Source organism: Oncorhynchus clarkii, chromosome 9 (assembly GCF_045791955.1).
Source record: "Oncorhynchus clarkii lewisi isolate Uvic-CL-2024 chromosome 9, UVic_Ocla_1.0, whole genome shotgun sequence".
NCBI lineage: Eukaryota > Metazoa > Chordata > Actinopteri > Salmoniformes > Salmonidae > Oncorhynchus > Oncorhynchus clarkii.
Genome location: NC_092155.1, coordinates 43,182,450 through 43,206,964, shown reverse-complemented (window position 1 = coordinate 43,206,964; position 24,515 = coordinate 43,182,450). Strand labels below are relative to the sequence as shown.

At 46.1% G+C, this 24,515-nt stretch overlaps 1 protein-coding gene across 1 annotated transcript in view; it reads right to left on the bottom strand.

The window, feature by feature from the left end:
* Nucleotides 1-24,515, bottom strand: part of LOC139416360 (protein bassoon-like) — a 194,376-nt gene that overhangs the window by 85,438 nt on the left and 84,423 nt on the right. Inside the window, exon 3 of the mRNA XM_071164895.1 lies at nucleotides 5,525-6,802. Within this exon, the coding sequence (XP_071020996.1) occupies nucleotides 5,525-6,802 (1,278 nt within the window). The remainder of the gene's footprint in view (nucleotides 1-5,524; nucleotides 6,803-24,515) is intronic.

The following is a 24,515-nucleotide window of genomic DNA, read 5'->3' as shown; positions in this document are numbered from 1 at the left end:
TGTATTTGTTACCAGTACAACAAACACAGTCTATTCCTCGCACAAAAATTTCAAAGAAATGACAATTATCGGAACAAAAAATTATCTAAAATGAGAATGTAAAAATACAATACCTCCCATGAAAAAAATACACAACATTGTTATGCATTCCACATCTCTGTGCTCCACCAAAAGGTTTATCATAGCTTGAGAGTTGATGAAAAAGACAGTGTAGGTGTGAAGTTTTCTCAGCTCAACATAAAGTGAAGGTCGCTTTGGGAGCGACTCAGATACATTTGATAACAAGAGGAGCCAGTCGGAGTGTGGGTGTTTGTGTGTGTGTGTGTATCAGTCTACGCCTGTATGCATGCATGTGTGCGTGTATGCATACTTGCTTTCGTTCATCCCTGGATGTGCATGCGCACACGTGCATGTGCGTGCGTGTGTGTGTGTTTGTGTGTTTGTGTGATTCACAGTGTCATCATCCCGGTCCTCTGGATGCCCAGTGCTGGCTTTGTTTCCGTCACTGTCCCATCCTCCCTGTCCTCTGTCTTATTCTCTTTCATGTCCTTTCATGTTTCATTACAGGCTGCATGGGAGACGGCTAGCTGCTGGATCAGCCACGGCTCCAAAAAAGGGGCACTGTGCGCTTGAGAAAAAGGTCCCCTCCCACAATACCATTCTGAATGAATGTACAATGAAGATGGCTCTCAAGTCACGGGCGCAGACAGAGTAGGAAGAGAAGAGAGTTGTTTCTTTCTTCATTCTCACAAGAGAGAAAAAGGGATACCGGAGGAAAAGGAGAAGGTGTTAGTGAGGAAAAGGGAAAAGGATGAAAAGTTCCACAACATAAGAGACATTTCCCAAGTGGATAAGCTAATGATTTTCACAAGCCTAGAAGGGGGGGGATTCTGAATGAAATGGAGGAGGATGCCAAGACTTGGTCCGTTGGTTGATAAAGTGCACGTTGGTAGAGTTGATAAAGTGCACGTCGGTAGAGTTGATAAAGTGCACGTCCACATTTTGTTTCGTGACCACCATTTTTTTGTGAACAGCGAACAGACGGAGCGAAGAGAGAAGAAGAGTGCTGATTAATAATTCAACGGGGGTGTGTGCTTTATAAATAGTGAACGATTAAATATGTAGAGGAGCACGGTGTACTGTACACTGACTACCCTCCAGACCTGGGTTCAAATACAATTTGAAATCCTTTCAAATACTTCATCTGGGCTTAATTGAGCTTGCCTGAGTAGTCACGCCGTTGCAAACTGCCCATCAGGCACTCGAGGTAGACTAGAGCAAACGCTAAAAGTATTTGAAAGATACAAAATAATATTAAAAATAAAGAAATCCAACCCAGCTCAGAAAAGTTGCCATGTTTTGTTCTCTCCCCCCCCACCCTTTCATTCTTTCGTTTCTGCTGAGACACTGTTTTAGACGTCATACAGACAGATGCAGGATCTTAATTTGATCACCCTGTTGCAGGAGAACAGGAAATGTTCAACTTGTAGTGTATTTGACGTTTAAAAAGGCTTCTGAAGTTAGTTTCCCCTTACAAAGAATGTATCAACCCCTACAAAAAAAATCCATTAATTACAATTCACGTAATAAATCAAGATTCCTGTTGCTGCATGATTATTTTCCTGCTGTAACAAACTGGCTCAAATTAAGATCCTACCTCTCTCTCTCTCTCTCTCCATCTTTTCACTTCTCATCCGTTCCACTACCCTCTCTCCCTCCCCTTCTCCCCCCCCCCCCCCTCTCTCCCTCTTGGTCTGTATCTCTCCCTCTAAAGCAACTCTCCCTCTGGACTGACCACGTGACCTAGCTATAGCGTGCACCTTTCAGAGTCTCCTACTCAGCCTGTCTCTCCATCCTTTTCCGGCGGAGGAGTGACAGGTCACGACAGGCCACGACACGCCAGGACACGCCACAACATGCCACAACATGCCAAGACAGGCCACGGTTCTGAAAGCCAGCCTACCGACGCTCCTGCAGTGGCCCACTACACTTAAAAGCTTCCTGGACTCCTTTATTTGAAGAGCCGATATTCAGCAAACTGCCGCAGCCCCTTTCTGTCTGTGTGGCTCTAACCGTATGGATGGGCTGGGATTCCTCTCGGTGTAAATCACTTGATCCAGCGCATCTTGGTCCCCAATCAGTCACTCAGGCTGTACTCTGGGGTCTATTTCTAGCCCTGCCATTGTCTTTAGGTCTGGCTGGCTCTGGCATCGACCCATTGTACTGTACAACATGTCACATAGACCTTTGGGGAGCACAATGCTTAATATATGATCTGCAAAACTTACTGTTAGATGGGTCCCGTGTGGCTCAGTTGGTGGGTTCGATTCCCATGGGGAACCAGTATGAAAAGTATGAAAAATGGATGCACTCACTGCTTTAAGTTGCTCTGGATAAGAGCGTCTGCTAAATGACTCAAATGTAAAAAAAAATAAAAAATGAAAGGAGCAATGGTTTCATGATCTACACTGAATAAAATATAAGCGCAACATGCGACAATTTCAAAGATTTGACTGAGTTACAGTTCATATAACGAAATCAGTCAATTGAAATAAATTCATTAGGACCTAATCTATGGATTTCACATGCCTGGGAAGATAGATGTGCATCTGTTAGTCACATATACCTTTTAAAAAATGTTGGGCTGTGGGTAAGAAAACCAGCCAGTATCTGCTGTGACTGTCATACATGTCGATCCAGAGCATCCCAAACATGCTCAATGTGTGACATTTCTGGTGAGTATGCAGGCCATGGAAGAACTGGGACAATTTCAGCTTCCAGGAATGGTGTACAGATGCTTGCGGCATGGGACCGTGCATTATCATGCTGAAACATGAGGTGATGGCGGTGGATAGAATGCAATTATGTTCATTGTCCGTAGCTTGTGCCTGCCCATACCATAACCCCACTGCCACCATGGGGCCCTCTGTAAACCGCTCGTCCACACGACGCCATACACGCTGTCTGCCATTTCCCAATACAGTTTAAAGCAGGATTCATCCATGAACAGCACACTTCTCCAGCATGCCAGTGGCCATCGAAGGTGAGCATTTGCCCACTGAAGTCAGTTATGACGCTGAACTGCAAACCCACAGTTTCATCAACTGTCTGGTCTCAGACGATCCCGCAGGAGAAGAAGCCGGATGTGGAGGTCCTGGGCTGGCGTGGTTACACGTGGTCTGCGGTTGTGAAGCCGGTTGGACGTACTACCAAATTCTTTAAAATGACATTAAGGTCGAGAAATTAACATTCAATTCTTTGGCAACAGCTCTGGTGGACATTCCTGCAGTCAGCATGCAAATTGCACACTCCCTCAAAACTTGAGACATCTGTGGCATTGTGTTGTTTGACAAAACTGTACTTTTTAGAGTGGTCTTTTATTGTCCCAAGCACAAGGTGCACCTGTGTAATGAGCATGCTGTTTAATCAACTTATTGATATACCACACCTGTTACGTGGATGGATTATTTTGGCAAAGGAGAAATGCTCACTAAACGAAACGTAAACAAATTTGCTTTTTGTGCGAATTAATCATTTCTGGGATCTTTTATTTCAGCTCATGAAACATGGGACAAACACTTTACATGTTGCGTTTATATTTTTGTTCAGTATATATTCCGAGTTCAAATCCTATTGTGTACTCAAACTATGAAGTTATTGCACGGTAAACACTTGGGATGAAATTGTGATTAACAATGTGATATCGCTGTATGAAATCACAAAGGCCTAGACTAGGTAAATAGGATCAGGTTTCAGAGAGCAACTTGAGAATAGAGACAGCTAATAACATCTTACAAGCCTTCCCCGACCCCCATATTTCACAAAGCTACCCATCAACCAAGACACGCCCAGTAGGTTTGTCTGAATTCAAACCCGGGGATCTAAATGCGGCTTTATGATTTCTCTGACGTGCCTTCTGCCAGGCTGTGAGTCAGTGTGGAGGATTAAAAACACCCCGTGATTGGTACACCGCAACGACAGCACTCTAAATTCTGGTCACACACACACAGACGAAAGCCTGAACCTCCCTGAATCATAGAGGCTATAGAGAAATACATCTCCCATCCGTTAATTGGCAACCTGCAGATATGCACAATGGTGATTTACTCAACCTTTTCCCCCAGACTCCTCAACCCCCATTTAGGACTTCTGACCTGGCTTTCTGCAGAGAGGGAGAGAATATCAACTAATCCCGTTTCTTACCCTCATCAATTTGGTTAACACCTGACATCCGTTTACGGACGAGTCACTAACGCATTTCACCACTGTATAGCCTACCAAATAAATAAGTTGTATGAGAGATAACAGCAGGTTCCAGGACACAGATTAACCCTAGACGAAAAAGAAAGCGCAATCAAGGATCTCCATTCAAAAAATTTATTTTAGTCCAGGACTAGGCTTAAATCTGTGTTCGAGAAACCGGCCCATAGAGTATAGCTACTGTTTCACAGGCCGTGTTTTCCCCACGAAAACGTCCAACGAAAAGAGAAGACCAGGCAAGTACAGTACACACACAACAGTCCTTGAGACTGAACTTCCCTGATGTTAGGGGGCTCCCAAGTGACGCAGCGGTCTAAGGCGTCACTACAGACCCTGGTTCGATTCCAGGCTGTATCACAACCGGCCGTGATTGGGAGTCCCATAGGGCAGCGCACAATTGGCCCAGCGTTGTCCGGGATAGGTTTGTAAATAATAATTTGTTCTTAAACTAAAGGTTAACTAAAAACCAAGTTGGGGTTTTACTAAGCCTCTTAACAGCTATGTCTGTCCAGCTCCTTTCATCGCTCACTCCACCATCAAATCATTAGTATGCACATGCGGTGTTTCCTGTGTGCTTATCTACAGAAAAGAGGTCTGAGAGGGAAGAAGGGCTTCATTATCAGTGATTGGAACAACTCTTTTGAATAGCAATGAATGGGAGGAAAAAACTGCGTTTTGTGTTTCCCACACACCCCTTTAACCAGGTATCCTTGAAGAACCACTCGCCAAAATTGAAAAACTGCCTCTATCAATTGGAAGGGCAAAATAAGAGAAGAAATGAATTGTTGCAGCGGGCAAACATGGTAGAGATATAAAGCTTGACCTGCCGCGACACAAGGTGTGATGGCTGTAAATAAGTTTGGTCGAGCCGCATTATTCACAAAGTAATGACAAACAGGAGCACACCTCTCAGCGAAGGATGAAGGGCAATAAGAGGGGGAGAGAAGGAGAGAGAGAGAGAGAGAGTGAGTGAGAAAGAGAGAGAGAGAGAGAGACAGACAGAGTGAGACTGCGAGAGAAAGAGAGAAGAGAAAGGGAGGAGGATATTACCGCGAGATCGCACCACTATGTGGGGATGCTATGATGTCGAGCTTGAGATGAGATACAAGCCACATTCCCTGAAAGGGACACAATACAGATTTTATAGTAGGGAGAAGAGAGAAACGTGACTGAGAGGCAGGGAGAGAGAGGGGGGGGGATAGAAACAGACAGAAAGGGTGAGAGAGGAGGTAGAGCATGTGGAAGAAGGGAAAGTCTTGCTTACCTCCAGGTGAGGCGCTGGGTTGAATCCGCACAGGTTGCACACTTGGGCGTGGCACTGGGTGCAGGAGGTGTAGTTGGGCGGCTCAGCTGTGCTGCCGATGTTGAGCTCCGTCTTACACAGGGGGCAGTTGACTTTGGGCTTCTCAGGCTCGACAGGCTTGGGAGGAGGCTCCTGTCTGGCAGCCGGCTGCTGCTGCTGCTGTTTGAGGGGAGACCCTTGCTGCTGCTGTGGCCCCTTGTGTTGATGTACAGGCAACTGCTGCTGTTGGGGCCCTTTCTGAGTTGGTGCATGGAGGCCACCCACTTGGGGTGCATGCGGGCCACCTGTCTGGAAAGGTTTGGCACCAGGAGGTCCTTCTTGTTTATTGGCAGGTCCACCCCTGGCAGGGGAGGGCTGGGAGGACGGTGGCCCTGAGAGGGGGTCCACAGATGCCAGGGTGCTGGCCGCTTGGTTGAGGAGCGACGCCCCAAAGCCAAAGAGTTTGGTCAGGCCGTCCTGGGGGGGCTGCCCCTGGGGGGCGGAGGGTCGATGTGCAGGGGAGGTGCCAGCGCTGGCAGCCTGGCGGCCGCCCTGGTGCATCGGTATTCCTCTGCCCAGGTCTGGCTGGGAGGGAGCCTTGGCCATGCCCACCAGGGGGACTGCCCCAGGGTGGGGTATCCGGGGCTGGCCGGGACCTCCAGGCCCTCTCTGGCCATATGGGATGTGCTGGGGAGAGCTTGTCGAAGACCCGGGCAGGGAGGCTGAGCCGGCGACAGGGTGTCTCTGTAGGCCAGGGGAGGGCTGTGGCTGATGCTGAGCCTGGGGGTTGTCTTGAGGCTGGGTTTGGCCAAAGGGCTGTTGCTGGGGCTGGCTTTTGCCGTAGGGTTGTTGTTGGGGCTGGGATTGACCATAGAGCTGTTGCTGGGACTGCCCATAGGGCTGGGATTGACCATAGGGTTGGGGCTGAGTTTGGCTGTAGGGCTGTTGCTGAGGCTGGGATTGACCATAGGGCTGGGGCTGAGTTTGGCCAAAGGACTGTGGCTGGGATTGACCGTAGGGCTGGGCCTGGGGCTGAGTTTGACCATAGGGTTGGGCCTGGGGCTGGGAGTGGGGTAAAGACTGAAGTGGGGGCTGGGGATGGGATTTTAGCTGGGCTGGATGAACAGGTGATGGCTGGACAATGGGTTTGGCTTGGTGGGATGGAGAGTGGATCTGCGGCTGGCTCTTGGATCGTGCGGTGGTCATGTCAATGCCCAACGCCCTCTGCATCTGGCAGTTGAGACAGAGCCACTCCTGGACCTGGGAAATGCAAACAAGAGAAAAAAACATGTTAACAGCACAACAAGTATATTCATTCATGTACTCCTCTGTGATCTTTTTAAACATATCAAGTATTTGAAACATTTGGTCAATCGCTACTGTAATTGGAACCTTCTAATATGTCTATTTGTCCAAGTTTTGACTTATGGGATTGAAGAAAGTAAGTTTACAAATTAGTAATATCCAGTAGCAATTTAACCACAAATGGACTGCAGAACAGACTGATTGCTGAGTAAATAACCGCAGCCTGGCAGTAGATTCACTTCATAATCTAGAGATAATGAGCTCACAGCTCCTCCTCCTCCTCCTCTTACAGATCCAGGGATGTCCTCCCCTGTGTCCAAGCCTGCTTTCCCACTCCACCTCCAGCTGGAGAGAAGCGGCTCTCTCTTATGTTTACTTTTAATTTTTTTTATTTTTTTGAGTCCTTTAGCAAACACTCTTATCCAGAGTGACTTACAGTTATTGCATTCATCTTAAGATAGTTAGGTGGGACAACCACATATCAAAGGCATAGTAAGTACCCTTTTCCACAATAAAGTAGCTATCAGCAAAGTCAGAGCTAGAAAGGGGGGAGTCAAGTGTGAGTGTTAGATTCAGGACTGGGCTGAGTGGAAGCTACCCTCCCGTAGGGGTGGGAAGGCCAAGAGACCAGAGGTGGCAGAACGGAGTGCTCCTGTTGGGGGTGTAGGGTTTGAGCATAGCCTGAAGGTAGGGAGAGGCAGTTCCCCTTGCTGTTCCATAGGCAAGTACCATGGTCTTGAAGTGGATGCGAGCTTTGACTAGAAGCCAGTGGAGTGTGCGGAGGAGCGGGGTGAGATGGAAGAACTCGGGAAGGTTGAAAATCAGGCGGGCCACAGCATTCTGGATAGGTTGCAGGGGTTTGATGACACAAGCGGGGAGCCCAGCCAACAGCGAGTTGCAGAATTCCAGAAGGGAGATGACAAGTGCCTGGATTAGGAGATGATCCGCATCCTGTGTGAGGTAGGATCGTACTCTACGAATGTTGAAGCACATGAACCTGCAGGAACGAGTCACTGCTGTTGATGTTTGCAGAGAACGACAGGGTGTTGTCCAGGGTCACGCCTAAGGCTGTCGGGGTCAGGACATTTTGTTAGTTGTGAATAATACAAACCTTACAATGTCTTAGGAATCAAAAACATGAAGCGACTATTGGCTTTTGATGATTTGAGAAAGTAGCAAAGAAAGCTTGCGCTCTGTTCCTTGCCTCAGGCTGCACAGCAGTTTTCTCATCAACTGATCATGTTTTCACCCATCAGACTATTCTCAATTTTATCTTGTCTTAACTAATATGTAAAATTGGTTTCGATTTAGAACGGCCCATTCATCAAATGGGCAGGAAATAGGGCAGGGGGGAAAATACATGTTATCTGTATGCACTCAGATAGCGAATGGATGCCATGCTCTTTCCTGCCAGTGCGTTTTTCAATGATGCCTGGTAGGCTGCCTCGGTTTTATTGCTGAAAAAAAACAACATAAAAGAATATATAAAAACACTTATTTCACTCCATGCATCAACCACTCTTTGAGGAGCCTCCTCTCGCTGCGGCGCCTGGTGATTGTCCACCGAAACTCTGTATGTCATTGGCTCTCCAACCCTGTTCCTGCAGCCACCCAGTGCTTCATTTGGGAAACCAAGTGAAATCAGTTGGGGCAACATCATAGTAACATGTTTTTGCAACAAAAATATACTTCACTAAACTGTTGACAGCCCCTCTGCGCACTCGAGAAAGCGACAAAGGAGAGAGAAGAGGAGATGAAAACGCACGGTGCTGAGATATTCTGTATAGCTAAAGGTAATGTCACCCAATTAATAATGAAAATATTTTTAAAAATCCCTATTACTAGGCGATTCAAAATTGACCTCCACAATCAATGAACCGTTCTCTCCCAGGCTCCTGGACATACATTTTGGAGCAGAGCATAAGGTAACCATTCAGCAAGCATAATAATACAGTCCACACTCAAAGTCAAAGGTGTTTAATATTGGAGTATAGGCTAGACCAATTATGTAACAAAGACATCTTGAATCAGTTTTGTTCTGTGTTTTTCTGCCATGCGTAATATGCAGTAGGCTATGTATTGTGTAACGGCACAATATTTTGGGTGGGACTTGGGCTCAGAAGCCTATGGGTTTGAATAAGCTTGAATATGCATATGGCTGTTTTGAATGAATCATCACCTTAGAAAGCTGTCCATTTCGTTGTGTTAGGTTTTGAAACAACATCCACAACGACCATGTTTTACACTCCGTTTCAACCTGCTGTTGAACTTCTTTCTTCAAATTGAGCATCACAGTGAAGTGAGTTTTAATGCATGATACTGTTTGGATGATACGTGTTTGATGTGATTTTTGATTGCATTTGCATGGTTGCCAGAGTGGTTGGAGGGACAATAGAGCCCTGAGTACCAGGCCATGAGGACCTGTTGGTCTTTAGCAAGTTGGGTACTACCAAAGCATGTAGTACCTAATGGTCACATATCATTTTACTGCGGTCATAACTCATGACTGCCGGTGTAGCGGTAATACAGTCACCGCAACAGCCCTAGTTACGCCAAGGTTCTTTGCACACTGGAAGGGCGACAGTGTGGAGTTGTCAACCGTGATGGAGAGGTCTTTGAGCGGGTAGGCCTTGTCCGGGAGGAAGAGCAGCTCTATCTTGTCGAGGCTTAAGGTGGTGGGCCAACGTCCAAGCTGAGATATCTGCCAGGGACGCAGAGATGCGTGTCGCCACCTGGGTGTCAGAAGGGGGAAAAGGAGTCGAGTGTCATCCGCATAGCAATGATAGGAGAGACCATATGAGGATATGATGAAGCCGAGTGACTTGGTGTATAGAGAGATAAGAGGAGAGGGCCTTGAACCGAGCCCTGGGGGACACCAGTAGTGAGTGTATGTGGTGCAGACACAGATCCAAGAGTGTGCAGAGCCTGAGACGCCCAGCCTTGAGAGGGTGGAGAGGAGGATCTGACGGTTCACGGTGTCAAAGGCAGTGGATATATCTAGGAGAATGAGACAGAGGAGAGAGAGTCAGCTTTGGCAGTGCGGAGAGCCTGCATGACACAGAGAAGAACAGTCTTGATTGAGTGACCTGTCTTGAAGCCTGACTGGTTAGGGTCGAGAAGTTCATTATGAGTGAGATGTGACGACCCTCCCACTCTGTCTGCCGAATTCTTTCTCTTTGGCTCTTGTTTTCCTTAATAGGATGTCAGTGGGCAGAGCTGGGAGGGTCGTTATCACATGTATACACGTGACCACTCACTTACACTACTGACTAAAAACACACACCATTTTTAATTGTATTTACTTTACTTCAGTTAATAAATATATTTTGTTATTCTTTATCTCCACATTGTCTCCCTTTTTGTTACGGGCTTCGAGCCGGTTCGTGACAGAGATAACAAGAGAGTTGACCAGAGACAGAACAATCAAGTGTTTTGGAAAGAAAATAATGAACAGGTCTATATTTTTTGACGTCAGATGAGTCGACTGTTGGTTTCTTGAGGAGGGGAGCGACTCGGGCCATTTTGAAGTCAGAGGTCAGGGATGAGTTGATGAGGGAAGTGAGGAATGGGAGAAGGTCTCCAGAGATAGTCTGGAGAAGGGAGGAGGGGATGAGGTTGAGTGGATAGCTTGTCTTTAGTGAGAAGACTAGTGGCCTTCTAGGCAGAGTTGCAAAGAAAAAGCCACATCTCAGACTGGCCAAATAAAGAAAAGATTAAGATGGTCAAGATAACAGACACTGGACAGAGGAACTCTGCCTAGAAGGCCAGCATCTCAGAGTATTCTCTTCAATGTTGATGGTGAGACTGATGTTTTGCAGGGACAATTTAATGAAGCTGCGGGGATACAGCCCGACAGGATGCTCTCAAATGCTCTCAATTGTGCCTCTGTAAAAGTTTGTGGGTTTTAGGTGACGAGCCAAATTTCTTCAGCCTCCTAAGGTTGAAGAGGCGCTGTTGCTGTTGCGCCTTCTTCACCACACTGTCTGCGTGGGTGGGCCATTTCAGTTTGTCCGTGTTGTGAGATGTTGTTTCCTACTTTAACCACCTGGGGGTGGCCCGTCAGAAAGTCCAGGACCCAATTGCACAGGGCGGGGTTGAGACCCAGGACCTCAAGCTTAATGATGAGCTTGGAGGGTACTATGGTGTTGAATGCTGAGAGTTAATGAACAGCATTCTTATATAGGTATTTCTCTTGTCCAGATGGGACCGGGCAGTGTGCATTGTGATGGCAATTGCATCGTCTGTGGACCTTTTGGGGCGGTATGCAAACTGAAGTGGGTCTAGAGTGGCAGGTAAGGTGGAGGTGATATGATCCTTGGCTAGTCTCTCAAAGCACTTCATGATGACATAAGTGAGTGCTATGGGGTGATAGCCATTTAGTTCTGTTACCTATGGCCTTCTTGGGTACAGGAACAATGGTGGACTTCTTGAAGAATGTGGGGACAGCAGACTGGGATAGGGAGCGATTGAATATGTCAGTAAACACACCAGCCAGCTGGTCTGCGCATGCTCTGAGTATGTGGCTAGGGATGCCATCTGGGCCAGCAGCCTTGAGAGCGTTAACAACGTTAAATGTTTTTCTCACGGAGAAGGACAGGGCCGCTGTTCTTGGTAGCGGGTTGCATTGGTGGCACTGTGTTATCCTCAAAGCGGGCAAAGAAGGTGTTTAGTTTGTCTGGAAGCAAGACGTCGGTGTCCGTATCTTTTTGTAGTCTGTAATTGCCTGTAGACCCTGCCACATACGTCTTGTGTCTGAGCCATTGAATTACGTCTCCACTTTGTCCCTATACCGACATTTTGCTAGTTTGATTGCCTTGCAGAGGGAATAACTACACTGTTTATATTCTGCCATATTCGCAGACATCTTTCCATGGTTGAATGTGGTGGCTCGCGCTTTCAGTTTTGCACGAATGCCGCCATCTATCCACGGTTTCTGGTTAGGGTAAGTTTTAATAGTCACAGTGGGTACATCTCCAATGCACTTCCTTATAAACTCACTCACCGAGTCAGCGTATAAATCTATGTTATTCTCTGAGGCTTCCCGGAACATTTCCCAGTCCGCGTAATCAAAACAATCTTGAAGTGTGGATTCCAATTGGTCAGACCAGCGTTGAATTGTTCTAGTCATGGGTACATCCTGTTTGAGTTTCTGCCTGTAGGACGGTAGGAGCGAAATGGAGTTGTGGTCGGATTTGCAGAAGGGAGGGCGGGAGGTGGGGGCCTTATATGCATGGTGGAAGTTAGAGTAGCAGTGGTCCAGTGTATTGACCGAGCGAGTGCTGCAGTCAATGTGCTGATAGAATTTACGTTGCCTTGTTCTCAAATTAGCTTTGTTAAAATCCGCAGCTACAATAAATGCAGACGCAGAATATATTGTTTCCAGTTTACACAGAGTCCAGTGAAGTTCTTCGAGGGCCGTCGAGGTATCTGCTTGGGGGGGATATGCACGGCTGTGACTATAATTGAAGATAATTCTCTTGGGAGATAATGTGGTCAGTATTTGATTGTAAGGAATTCTAGGTCAGCTGAACAGAAGGACTTGAGTTCCTTTATGTTGTTATGATTACACCATAAGTCGTTAATCATGAAGCATACACTCCCGCCGTTCTTCTTACCAGAGAGATGTTTGTTTCTGTCGGCGTGATATGCATGAAGAAACCCGGTGGCTGTACCGACTCCGACCACATATCCAGAGAGAGCCATGTTTCCGTGAAACAGAGAATGTTACAATCTCTGGTGTCTCTCTGGAAGGCAACCCTTGCCCTAATTTTGTCCACCTTGTTGTCTAGAGACGGGACACTGGCGAGTAATATACTCAGAAGTGGTGGGTGGTGTGCACACCTTCGAAGTCTGACCAGTAGGCCGCTCCGTCTACCTCTCCTGCGGCGACATTGTTTGGAATCAGCCTCTGGGATTAGATCCAATGTCCTGGGTGGTGGTCCGAACAAAGAATCCACTTCGATAAAGTCTTATTCCTGGTCGTATTGTTGGTAAGTTGATGTCGCTCTTATATCCAATAGTTCCTCCTGGGTGTATGGGCTAACAATGTAAGAAATAATAAATTTTAAAAAATACTGCATCGTTTCCCTAAGGACTCGAAGTGAGACGACCATCTCTGTCGGCGCCATCTTGCCTTCTTGCCATCTTGCCTACTGAAGCAGACATTTGTGCATCTCCAGTCAGAAAAGAACTTGCTCAAACTTTTCCCTCTGGCACATTTTCCGGCTGGTGCCCGCATTGCCTTCTTTGTTGTTTTCCTTACTAATAATAATTTTGGACGTGTTCGTCCTATTAGGGTAAGTGCCTTATTATCAATATAGATTCCGTATATTGTGTTGTTGTTTCTAATGTAGCACACCGTATGTATGGAGAATAATGTATTTACTGTTTTATTCACATGTTTTCAAGTACTGGTAAAACATTTTTATCAGATTCTTGCATAAATTGTAATGGACACTTATAATGTGTGTAAAATACTTTTTGGAAGGTTGTACTGATTATGATGAGCTTATGCTAAGCTAAATGCCAGCTATGTGTGTTGACATCATACAATGCATTCTGGTCTGTCAGACCAAAGAGTTTATAACAAAACAAGGTGAAGAGAGGGTTCATTCGATTGACTTAGATGGTAACTATCGTTACGCATGGTTGCGTAACGATAAAAAGGGGTTTTGTTTTTATTTAGCTTATAAACTTCTCCTGTGTTTTCCCCCCCATTTATTGATAAATCCCCAGCATATCAATATTTCCTGTTTCTTATCCAACCACGATACCTTCCTCCAGGTTTACACCCCCATGGACTTGAAAACCCCACAAATTACATTTACCCCCCCCCCCAAAAAAAAACCCCACCTAAAATGGTTTCCCCCAAATCTGGCAACCCTGTTTAGCTTCTGTGCTACGGTTAGGCTAGGCCAATGGGTGCATGCGCCCGCCCTGCCACAGGTGTCGCTAGAGCGCGGTGGGACAAGGAAATCTCGGGCCTGCCAAACCCTCTCCTAACCCAGACGATGCTGGGCCAATTGTGTACCGCATCATGGGTCTCCCAGTCATGGCCAGCTATGACACACAGCCAGGTCTGTAGTGACACCTCAAGCACTGCGATGCAGTGCCTTAGACCACTGTGCCACTCGGGAGTCACCCGCAAATTGTTTTAACAAACAATTGGTCCCCCAAAAAATGCGGCCCTCCTTTGAATTTCAAAATCCCTATGTGGCCCTCGAGCCAAAACGTTTGCCCACCCCTGGGGTAGGCAGTAGGCTTGTATTTGGGGTGATGATCTGTGAAGTGATAACATTTTATTTGCTTTGTGATTTGTCAAAAACTGCAAATGACTTGTCAAGTCATGTGCTCCGGTTCTTGTATACACCGTAACTAACTACATCGAAGATTTTTAATATGCTGAAAAGTGGCCGAAACGAAGTGAATATTTTTCTGGCAATGGGCGCAGCAATTTTTGACTTTGACTTTGTTTATTTGCGTCTCATAGTGAATAGTATTCTGGGACTAAGGAGTTTTCGATGTCAAACATGGCTGCCATCATAAAGAATTTAGCTGCTGTTAGCTTAGCTGACACGCATTTATTTTCTAAACAATTTTACATTTCTCCCTTGTGCTCACCAGAGATGTTGTACATTGTAAACAAGTCTAGCTGTTAGGTCGCTAACTTATGTTTCATTTTTTTGTCACTGTAACATTTTATTTAGACTGGTTTATGGAATTAGTTTGGCTGTGGATGTGTTTGGCTGTGGATGAAGTTCGCATTTATCTTATACAATAAAATATCAACTTTGAGAATAAAGTAGTGAAGACCTTTATTTCACATCAGTACAAAGCATTGTTTGGATGCTTTTCAGACAGCAATGCTGTTTAGACACGTTTATTGCATCATACGTTCTGTTGCTACTGTTCCAACCACATATTTGCGATGGCATGCTACAGGGACCGCTCGGTATGCTACAGGGACCGCTCGGTATGCTACAGGGACCACTCGGTAGGCTACAGGGACCGCTCGGTAGGCTACAGGGACCGCTCGGTATGCTACAGGGACCGCTCGGTATGCTACAGGGACCACTCGGTATGCTACAGGGACCACTCGACAATGATCACAATTATGTGATTGTATGCATCAACGGGTTTAAATCCCCAGCTACAAAAAATGCAACCTCAGGATATGCGGTTTCCAGTTTGCACAAAGTCCAATGTAGTTTCTTGAGAGCCATTGCGGTGTTCGATTGAGGAGGGGGGATATACACGGTTGTGTATATATTTCTCACGTATTATCTTTGCACTCCTCTTCCCTCTTCTTCTCTTCCCTCTAATTACAGAAAATGTAGATATCCTTCCTCGAATAGTAATTGGCGATAAGTTAAAAGTCAATTCCTTTCACCTGACACCGAAAAACCTCCTCTGTCGCTATCATCCTGCGCATCAGGTCAGAAGGCATTGATGTTGATGAGTGTATGCGTCCCGTGGCGCACAGAGCAGTCAGCAAGCCAGGTCCGCACGGAGCGAACAGTCAGCATTTAGGAGGCAGCTCTTCAACACTGATCATGCCAACTCACCTCATTCTCTGCTCTCACACAAGCCAGTGGAAAGGCAGCTAGGCAGGCGGTCAGGGGACTACATGAAACCAGTAGCGTCAGGTTTCAGCAGCATCACTAGCTGATCATACAGCACAAGGTCCTTGGGTATGTATATATGTGGGATGTGGCGTTCCTACCAAGCACCCTTCGCAACATCCCCTACTGTTGCCTATTGTGGCTTCTTACTCAAACCTTCACTGCCATAGCCAAATGCCACCCATTTCCAGACTATCCTGTTCCTTTTTCATTTGTGAGCCCCTCACCCTTTTTCCTGGTCCCAGATCTGTATGCGCGTTTATCGCAGCCAATATGTCTGACCGTCGTAGTTGGCTAAATCACATTTAAATCTGGGACCAGGCTACTCATCCACCATCCACGAAAACACACAGATGCGCTCCCACACACAGAGACAGACAGAAACACACACACACACACAACCCCCCACCCACACACACACTTCCTGTCCTGATTGTCAATCATTAATCCAGGGGGTCATTTCGAACTAATTAAACTAATCCAGAGATCCTCCTCCTCTCCGTGTGTTCTGTCTCCGTCTCTCCACGGCGGAGCTCTGTGAATGGAAGGATGGAAGCGGAGGTGTTCTGTTCTAATCATCCAAGGCCTTATCAGAGCATCTCAGCCCGAGTCCCTGTGCCCTCCCATCACTCCTCCAGAGCAGCGGAGCAGTATGAGGAAGCACTCAGGAGCTCTAATTTAATCTGTAATTAATTACTGGTACAACGAGGGGCAGAGGAGACAGCCCAGGAACTAGCTTGTGTGTGTGTGTGTGTGTGTGTGTGTGTGTGTGTGTGTGTGTGTGTGTGTGTGTGTGTGTGTGTGTGTGTGTGTGTGTGTGTGTGTGTGTATGGCAGGAGAGACAGCCCAGGAACTAGGAACTCGACTGGTGTCACACTACTAAGAGGACAGAGGAGACACAGGCAGTGCTATAGTTGGAGTTGTTATGCCAGAGATGTTCTTGTAAGTCACTTTTTCGATGGTAGTGCGCCTAAAGCTATTAGCCGGATACATGTAAACACACACACATGTATACATACATGTATACACACACATACATACACAGCGCGCACGTGGGCACATGAACACACAAACACACACACACACACACACTGATAGATCAGCATCAACAGACTAAGAAGGGGTCGGAAACGCCATTGTTTGCGGAAAACGAAGTCTGACGTCTTACGTTGCCCCAACAAGCGTGGCAATTTCTGTGGCCTGTCGACTTGCACACTCGTGTGACGCGCAGGCAAAAACAGGCTTCACGTCTCCGCCACAGACACACAGGCAGGTTTGGAAACACAGCTACTGCTAAACAAACAAAATGGTAAGCCCATAAATACACTAAAACAAACGTTTAATATCTTTTTATTAGTAGAAAGATAACTGTAGTATAAGTAGCGATGCAAGTAGTGCTATTCCAAGCCCTGTGTTTTTTGTACACATTGTACGCACTGTGGCTTATTGAGAGTGCAAAAAACTCCTACTACAAAACAACACTACTCACTGGACGCAGGCACACAGGCACAGTGGAGTCCAGCTCCCACTGAGTACTTCCTTAGTGAAGAAGTTTTACTCCAACAGAGTCTTAATTAGCCAATCAGTGATGATTACTCTTCTCCAGACGGCCCAGTGTGTGTGTGTGTGTGTGTGTGTGTGTGTGTGTCACCTGTCAGCTCTATATCTCAGTTGTTGGCATTGCCAGCCTGCCCAGCGCCCACCACAATTTCCATTCACTCACTAACATTGATCAACATCCAATGGACACAAGCTTATGCTCCAAACCCTCAAAGGGTAATTTTTCCCCTTAATCATATCACAATAAACTTTTACCAGTTGAATTTAGACAAATATAATACTTTCTTTATAAAAATTTTTCAAAAATATATTATTAAAATATGCAAATGAGGCAATGTCTCCTTAAATATGCACATATTTGCATATCGTGCAAATACATTTTTCTGGACTCTGGAGGAAGTCAGCCTAAATGTTTTGGTTTCATGTTGTTGTGACACAGCAGATTTCATCTTTCTATCTGTAAAAATTCTAAAGACATGTTATCTAGAATAAAACATTGACAAAATATAAATAACTTCCTCTAAGCCAGTCTGGAGAATATATCTAAGGATAACCACAACACATTTGGTGAATGCAGATGCTTCTGAAGCTGAGATAAATGTGTTGGCATGTGGGAAGAGTCTGACTTGAGTGAAATGGCAGATAAAGTGCACTGAATTTAGACCACCAAACACCAAATGTTGATTTATACCCAATCACCATCTCTTCAAAGTAAGTTACTAAACATAGTCCAGTTTGTAACATTCTCTATGAAATGGGCTTATACATTGTGTGTAATTTAATGTAGTGAGCTTTAAAATAATTGATGCATGTTCCTTTTAAAGTGGTTAACATTCAATAAAACGTTCATGACGATAGCATGATAAACTAAAAGAAAATATAACATTCCATCCACGTTTTTAAAACGCTTGTTAACTTTTTGGAAAATACTAATATTTTAATGGACCAAAATACAAACAAAACTCAAAAATGATAGGTAAAGTCAAAAATGATAGGTAAAGTCAAAAATGATAGGTAAAGTCAAAAATTATAGGTAAAGTCAAAAATGATAGGTAAAGTCAAAAATGATAGGTAAAGTCAAAAATGATAGGTAAAGTCAAAAATGTCATTTCAGCCTTTCACATCAATGTAATCCGACAGCTAACCAATGAGGAAGGAAACACTGTGGAGAGACACCGACGATGGCCTGAACCGTTCCTATAGTATTTGTAGCTTCTTGAAGAACGATTACGGCAAACACAATGTCCTTTAGACATGCATGTGGCGTACACAGAGATAGTCTTTCTACAATATAAGCATCTGAAAAGACAATGTATGTTGGCATTGAAAACGCTATAGCCTGAGTCCCTGCTTATTAGAAATGGTTATGAACATACAATGCATTCAGATCACTGAATACTTTTCTACATTTTGTCACGTTACAGCCTTATTCTAAAATTCATTCAATAATTTTTTCCCCCTCATCAATCTACCCAATACCCCATAACAACAAAGTGAAAACAATTAGCTAATTTAATCAACAGAACAAACAGAAACACCTTAAGTATTCAGACCCTTTGCTATGAGACTCGAATTTGAGCTCAGGTGCATCCTGTTTCCATTGACCATCTTTGAGATGTTTATAGAACTTGATTGGAGTCCACCGGTGGTAAATGTAATTGATTGGACATGATTTGGAAAGAAACACACCTGTCTGTATAAAGTCGCACAGTTAACAGTACATGTCAGAGCAAAAACCAAGCCATGAGGTCGAAGGAATATGTCGAGGCACAGATCTGGGGAAGGGTAGCAAAACAATTCTGCAACATTGAAGGTCCCCATGAACACAGTGGCCTCTATCATTCTTAAATGGAAGAAGTTTGGAGCCACTAAGACTCTTCCTAGAGCTGGCTGCTCGGCCAAACTGAGCAATCGGAGGAGAAGGGCCTTGGTCAGGGAGATGGCCAAGAACCCCATGCTCACTCTGACAGAGCTCCAGACTTTCTCTGTGGAGATGGGAGAAACTTCCAGAAAGACGTGTGTGGTGGTGGTTGTGGTGGTGTTGGTAGTGGTGGTGCGGTGGTGGTGGTGGTGTTGGTAGTGGTGGTGCGTGGTGGTGGTTGTGGTGGTGTTGGTAGTGGTGGTGCGGTGGTGGTGGCACGGTGGTGGTGGTTGCGGTGGTGTTGGTAGTGGTGGTGCGGTGGTGGTGGTTGCGGTGGTGTTGGTAGTGGTGGTGCGGTGGTGGTGGTTGCGGTGGTGGTGGTAGTGGTGCGGTGGTGGTGGTGGTGGTGGTGGTGGTTGTGGTGGTTGTGGTGGTGGTGTTGGTGGTGAAGTGGTGGTAGTGGTGCGGTGGTGGTGGTGATGGTGATGGTGGTGGTGGTTGTGGTGGTGGTGCGGTGGTGGTGGTTGTGGTGGTGTTGGTAGTGGTGGTGGTGGTGGTGATGGTGGTGTTGGTGGTGTTGGTAGTGGTGGTGCGATGGTGATGGTGGTGGTGGTTGTGGTGGTGTTGGTAGTGGTGGTGCGGTGGTGGTGGTTGTGGTGGTGTTGGTAGTGGTGGTGTGGGTTGTGGTGGTGCGGTGGTGGTGGTGTTGGTGGTGTTGGTAGTGGTGGTGCGGTGGTTGTGGTTGTGGTGGTGGTGTGGTGGTGGTGGTGCGGTGGTGGTGGTTGTGGTGGTGTTGGTAGTGGTGGTGCGGTGGTGGTGGTAGTGGTGGTGGTGTGGTGGTGGTGGTGCGGTGTTGGTGGTGCAGTGGTGGTGGTGCGGTGGTGGTGGTTGTGGTGGTGTTGGAAGTGGTGGTGCGGTGGTGGTGGTGGTGCGGTGGTGGTGGTTGTGGTGGTGGTGGTAGTAGTGGTGCGGTGGTGGTGGTGTTGGTGGTGAAGTGGTGGTGGTGGTGGTGGTGGTTGTGGTGGTTGTGGTGGTGGTGGTGGTGATGGTGGTGTTGGTGGTGGTGGTGTTGGTGGTGAAGTGGTGGTGGTGGTGGTGGTTGTGGTGGTTGTGGTGGTGGTGTTGGTGGTGAAGTGGTGGTAGTGGTGCGGTGGTGGTGGTGGTGGTTGTGGTGGGGGTGCGGTGGTGGTGGTTGTGGTGGTGTTGGTAGTGGTGGTGGTGGTGGTGATGGTGGTGTTGGTGGTGTTGGTAGTGGTGGTGCGGTGGTGATGGTGGTGGTGTTGGTAGTGGTGGTGCGGTGGTGGTGGTTGTGGTGGTGTTGGTAGTGGTGGTGCGGTGGTGGTGGTTGTGGTGGTGTGGGTAGTGGTGGTGCGGTGGTGGTGGTGTTGGTGGTGTTGGTAGTGGTGGTGCGGTGGTTGTGGTTGTGGTGGTGGTGCGGTGGTGGTGGTGGTGGTGCGGTGGTGGTGGTTGTGGTGGTGTTGGTAGTGGTGGTGCGGTGGTGGTGGTAGTGGTGGTGGTGTGGTGGTGGTGGTGCGGTGGTGGTGGTTGTGGTGGTGTTGGTAGTGGTGGTGCGGTGGTGGTGGTGCAGTGGTGGTGGTGCAGTGGTGGTGGTTGTGGTTGTGGTGGTGGTGCAGTGGTGGTGGTGCGGTGGTGGTGGTTGTGGTGGTGTTGGTAGTGGTGGTGCGGTGGTGGGGGTGGTGGTGCGGTGGTGGTGGTGGTGTTGGTGGTGCGGTGGTGGTGTAGGTGGTGGTGGTGTAGGTGTTGGTGGTGGTGTAGGTGTTGGTGGTGGTGGTGGTGGTGGTGGTAGTGCGGTGGTGGTGGTGGTGCGGTGGTGGTGGTAGTGCTATCTGAGGCGTAACATGATGAAACTCTCATTGAGAAACAACAGGCTGCTCCGGTAAAGCTCATTACCCACTCTGTCAGAGGGAAAGGCTACTGAACATCAGAGCCCAGTCACAGCACTACCAGGCTTTTAGACCTGCCGGTCAACCAGCCATCCCCCTTGCAGCTCAGAGAGAGAGTGTGTGTATGTGCGGGTCTATGTCTTTTAATGTCTTCCAATCTCGTTTTAGGGAAGCAGTCAGCCAGCCTGGTTTAAGGTCAGTCGAGATTGAACTGCAGGATGTTACGAGTTCTGGCCAGTCCATCTTTACTGCTGTTTACAATGAGTCAGTCAGAACACTTTACTCTTTTGAATTCTCCAAGTGTCTTTCTCTCCATGGAGAACTTCAATGTAGTCTTTCTGAATCATATTATTTAGAGTGCACTCCGTCTCTATATTCACTTGCTACATTTTAGTTATACTTGAGGAGTATTAACCTCGCCAATCAGTCAAGGTAGCGTTTTGTCAATGCATGTTGTTGAGCACAAGAACAAATGATCATTTGTACTGTTCTATTCAGTGGTGTAGAGGTGCCTGGAGAAGTGGGTTAACTCAAATTCTGCATAGGCTACTTTGTAGCTAGTTAGCATTTAATTGAGAGGGTTTTTGGGAAAGCCTTTCAATCTACCAGAAGATGGTTACACCTATCATTAGCATCTTTATATGTTTCCTGTTCCTTATGTCACGCCCTGGTCATAGAGAGGCATTTTATTCTCTATTTTGGTTAGGCCAGGGTGTGACTAGGGTGGGCGTTCTATGTTATTTTTTGTATTTTTTTGTTTTTGGCTGGGTGTGGTTCTCAATCAGGGACAGCTGTCTGTCGTTGTCTCTGATTGAGAACCATACTTAGGTAGCTCTTGCCCACATGGGTTTTGTGGGTAGTTGTTTTCTGTTTTGTGTTTCTGCACCTGACAGGACTGTTTTGTTTTCGGTCATGCTCGTTGTTATTTTGTTTTGCGTTCAGTTTAAATAAAGATAACATGAACACTTACCACGCTGCACTTTGGTCCACACCTTCTTCACATGAACATCGTTACACCTTAATTGTTGAAACCTGGACCTTTTACTTCATATTTTGAGGCATGTCTGACCAAGCTTCAAAGTAGCCTAAAGCCAGAATCCCATCATAGATACGTGTAAATGTGATATTTCCGTTTTTTTTATTTTTTAAAACTGTTTTAGCTTTGTCATTATGGGGTATTGTGTGTAGAATGATGGGGGGAAAAAACAATTTAATCAATTTTAGAATAAGGCTGTAACGTAACAAAATGTGGAAAAAGTCAAGTTGTCTGAATACTTTCCGAATGGTGGCCTTCGCGTACACATTTATCAAAAGTTTGATGAATAAGGGAGAGGACTGTAGAGTATGTGAGACAATGTATTGATCAAATTTCCAGAAACATACAGAACAGTAGATGTACCGGTACTGATAGGCTTGTGTCCCCAACGGCACCCTGTCCCCTACATAGTGCACCACTTTTGACCAGAACCCTACAGGCCCTAGTCAAAAGTAGTGCACTATTTAGGGAATAGGGCACCATTTTGGATGCCGCCATGGTGATGGTGATGAAGCACCCTATTCACACCCTAATTATGTGTACAGAGTGGCCAATAGATGATTACTGTCATAATGAATAATCATCTGCCTCATTATGGCTATAGACCAGCCAGTGAGATTGATCATCTACCGTGGGACAGGAAGAACCAGTCAATATGGACCCAGGGTTGTGTTCATTATGGAACAAATTAAGTGTTTCTTATTGAACAAGTTTAGGCAGTTCCTGTTTCAGTCCGTTTCATCACCTTCCACCAATCAAAACCAACTCCATACAAGAATGCCATGACAACTGTAACCTGACCACATGCAATGTGTGATGGATTGGATAACATTTGAAATATTCAATAGTGCTTTATAGTAGTTTAAGAAATGTTACCTACATTTTCCACAGTACAAGAGCACTTCAACTGCAGTATATGAGGACTGAATATCAATTCATTTTCCCCTTTGGAAACATCCACCTAACTCAATGTTATACCTTTTCTCAGGTGAATTCTTCTCCATTTGGTTAGAGAACAGCCCCTGTAGTGATAATATACAACTCCATCGGTGCTCTCCATTACAGCAGAGTGCTAGTAAGTGTATCCTAACAGTCCTTCAGTATTTACAACCTGACAATACAAGCCCAGCGGCGGCCATTTTCACCAGCTAGAGCTACCGCTAACGTTTCCACATGGCTGTGTTGCACTGTTATGTACTTTACTGTAGCTCTTTGATTCAGATGAACATGACTTAATGGATGTAACAGTGAGTCTGCATCATCTGAACATGTCTACATTCTGAACTCTCCACTATTTCTTCAACTGAAACGTTGAGATTTTCCTCATACTCAGCTGTCTGAAATTCCGATGAATTTACGTGTGAAAGTAAGATCAGAATAATTGCACGGAATGTTTTAGATCTCTGAAATAGGGATGATAAGGATGATGATGAAAAAAAGGAAGGCCTACATTGGATATTTGACTAAACTTTTCTATGAACATAATCATACATAGTCCGTGTAAAAAGAATGCAGGAAAAGTGTCGGCCAAAGGGCATGATAAACTTAACTTTGAAAGAGTTAGAACTCAACTCATCAAAGTCCTGCGGGTAAAGTGCCCCATCACTCTTACTTCCTTATATGAGCTGCGGAGTTGCATCAGATAGCTTAGACTTAGGCAAGATCTAAGAGATGAAATACACAATCAGGTCATTCCCAATCTCACTGGAATTACTACTGGATCACACCAACTTCTCATTGAGGAAGTTATAAACACACACACACACACACACACACACACACACACACACACACACACACACACACACACACACACACACATACACACACACACACACACACACACTCTCTCGCTCTTACTCTCTCACATACACACCACCACCATCAATGCCACTCTCTCGCACGTCTATCAAACCCCCCTACCCACAGGACACCCCACCCATTCCTTACAGTGTGAAGCCCCCTCCTGATTGGTCAAAGGTATCGGCCAGTATTAAAAACATCTGAAGCTGTTGAAGACCATCAACCATAAACTCCCAGTTTTGTTTTTGTGCTCAAAGCTACTATGAGATTCTGGTTTGTAATCAAAAGAACTACTTGAAATAAATATATTATGATCATCTGCATGTTACTTTATTAAAATCTGCCTCAGAACATTGTCTCGCGGCAACTGGCTGATCGTTAACAACCTCACTATGAGCGAGGTCATGGCAGATCAATAGTGAATTTTAGTAAAACTGGAAAACAATACCCTCAACAGAACCCAGGCAGGGGGTTAGGGGAGGGGGCTGGGGGGTGGGGAGTTGTATTCATGTTTTAAATGCGATGTGGCTCCAGAAGCGTGCTCCCTACCTTTAAAGTGTTTACAGTGACCAATCAATGTAAAAGGGAGTTCTGCGGTATAGACACAGACATACAGATAGACAACAGCCTTCAGGCTGGAACACAACTGGGGGTTTTAGGGGACCTTAGTTATCACTAAGAACCAGCTTCCTTTAAACTTCTCCAAAAAGCTATTTTACTTGATCAATGGCAGCCTCTGGTTTTTGGTAAATTTGTCTTCCTCATTGTGTGAAGTGAATTGGAGATCAAAACAATGGTGAGATGGTGCAGGCAGACAGGCAGGCATAACACGCCAGAGGAGGAGGCGTCATCCTGAAACAACACGTGTAATTGTCCGTGACCA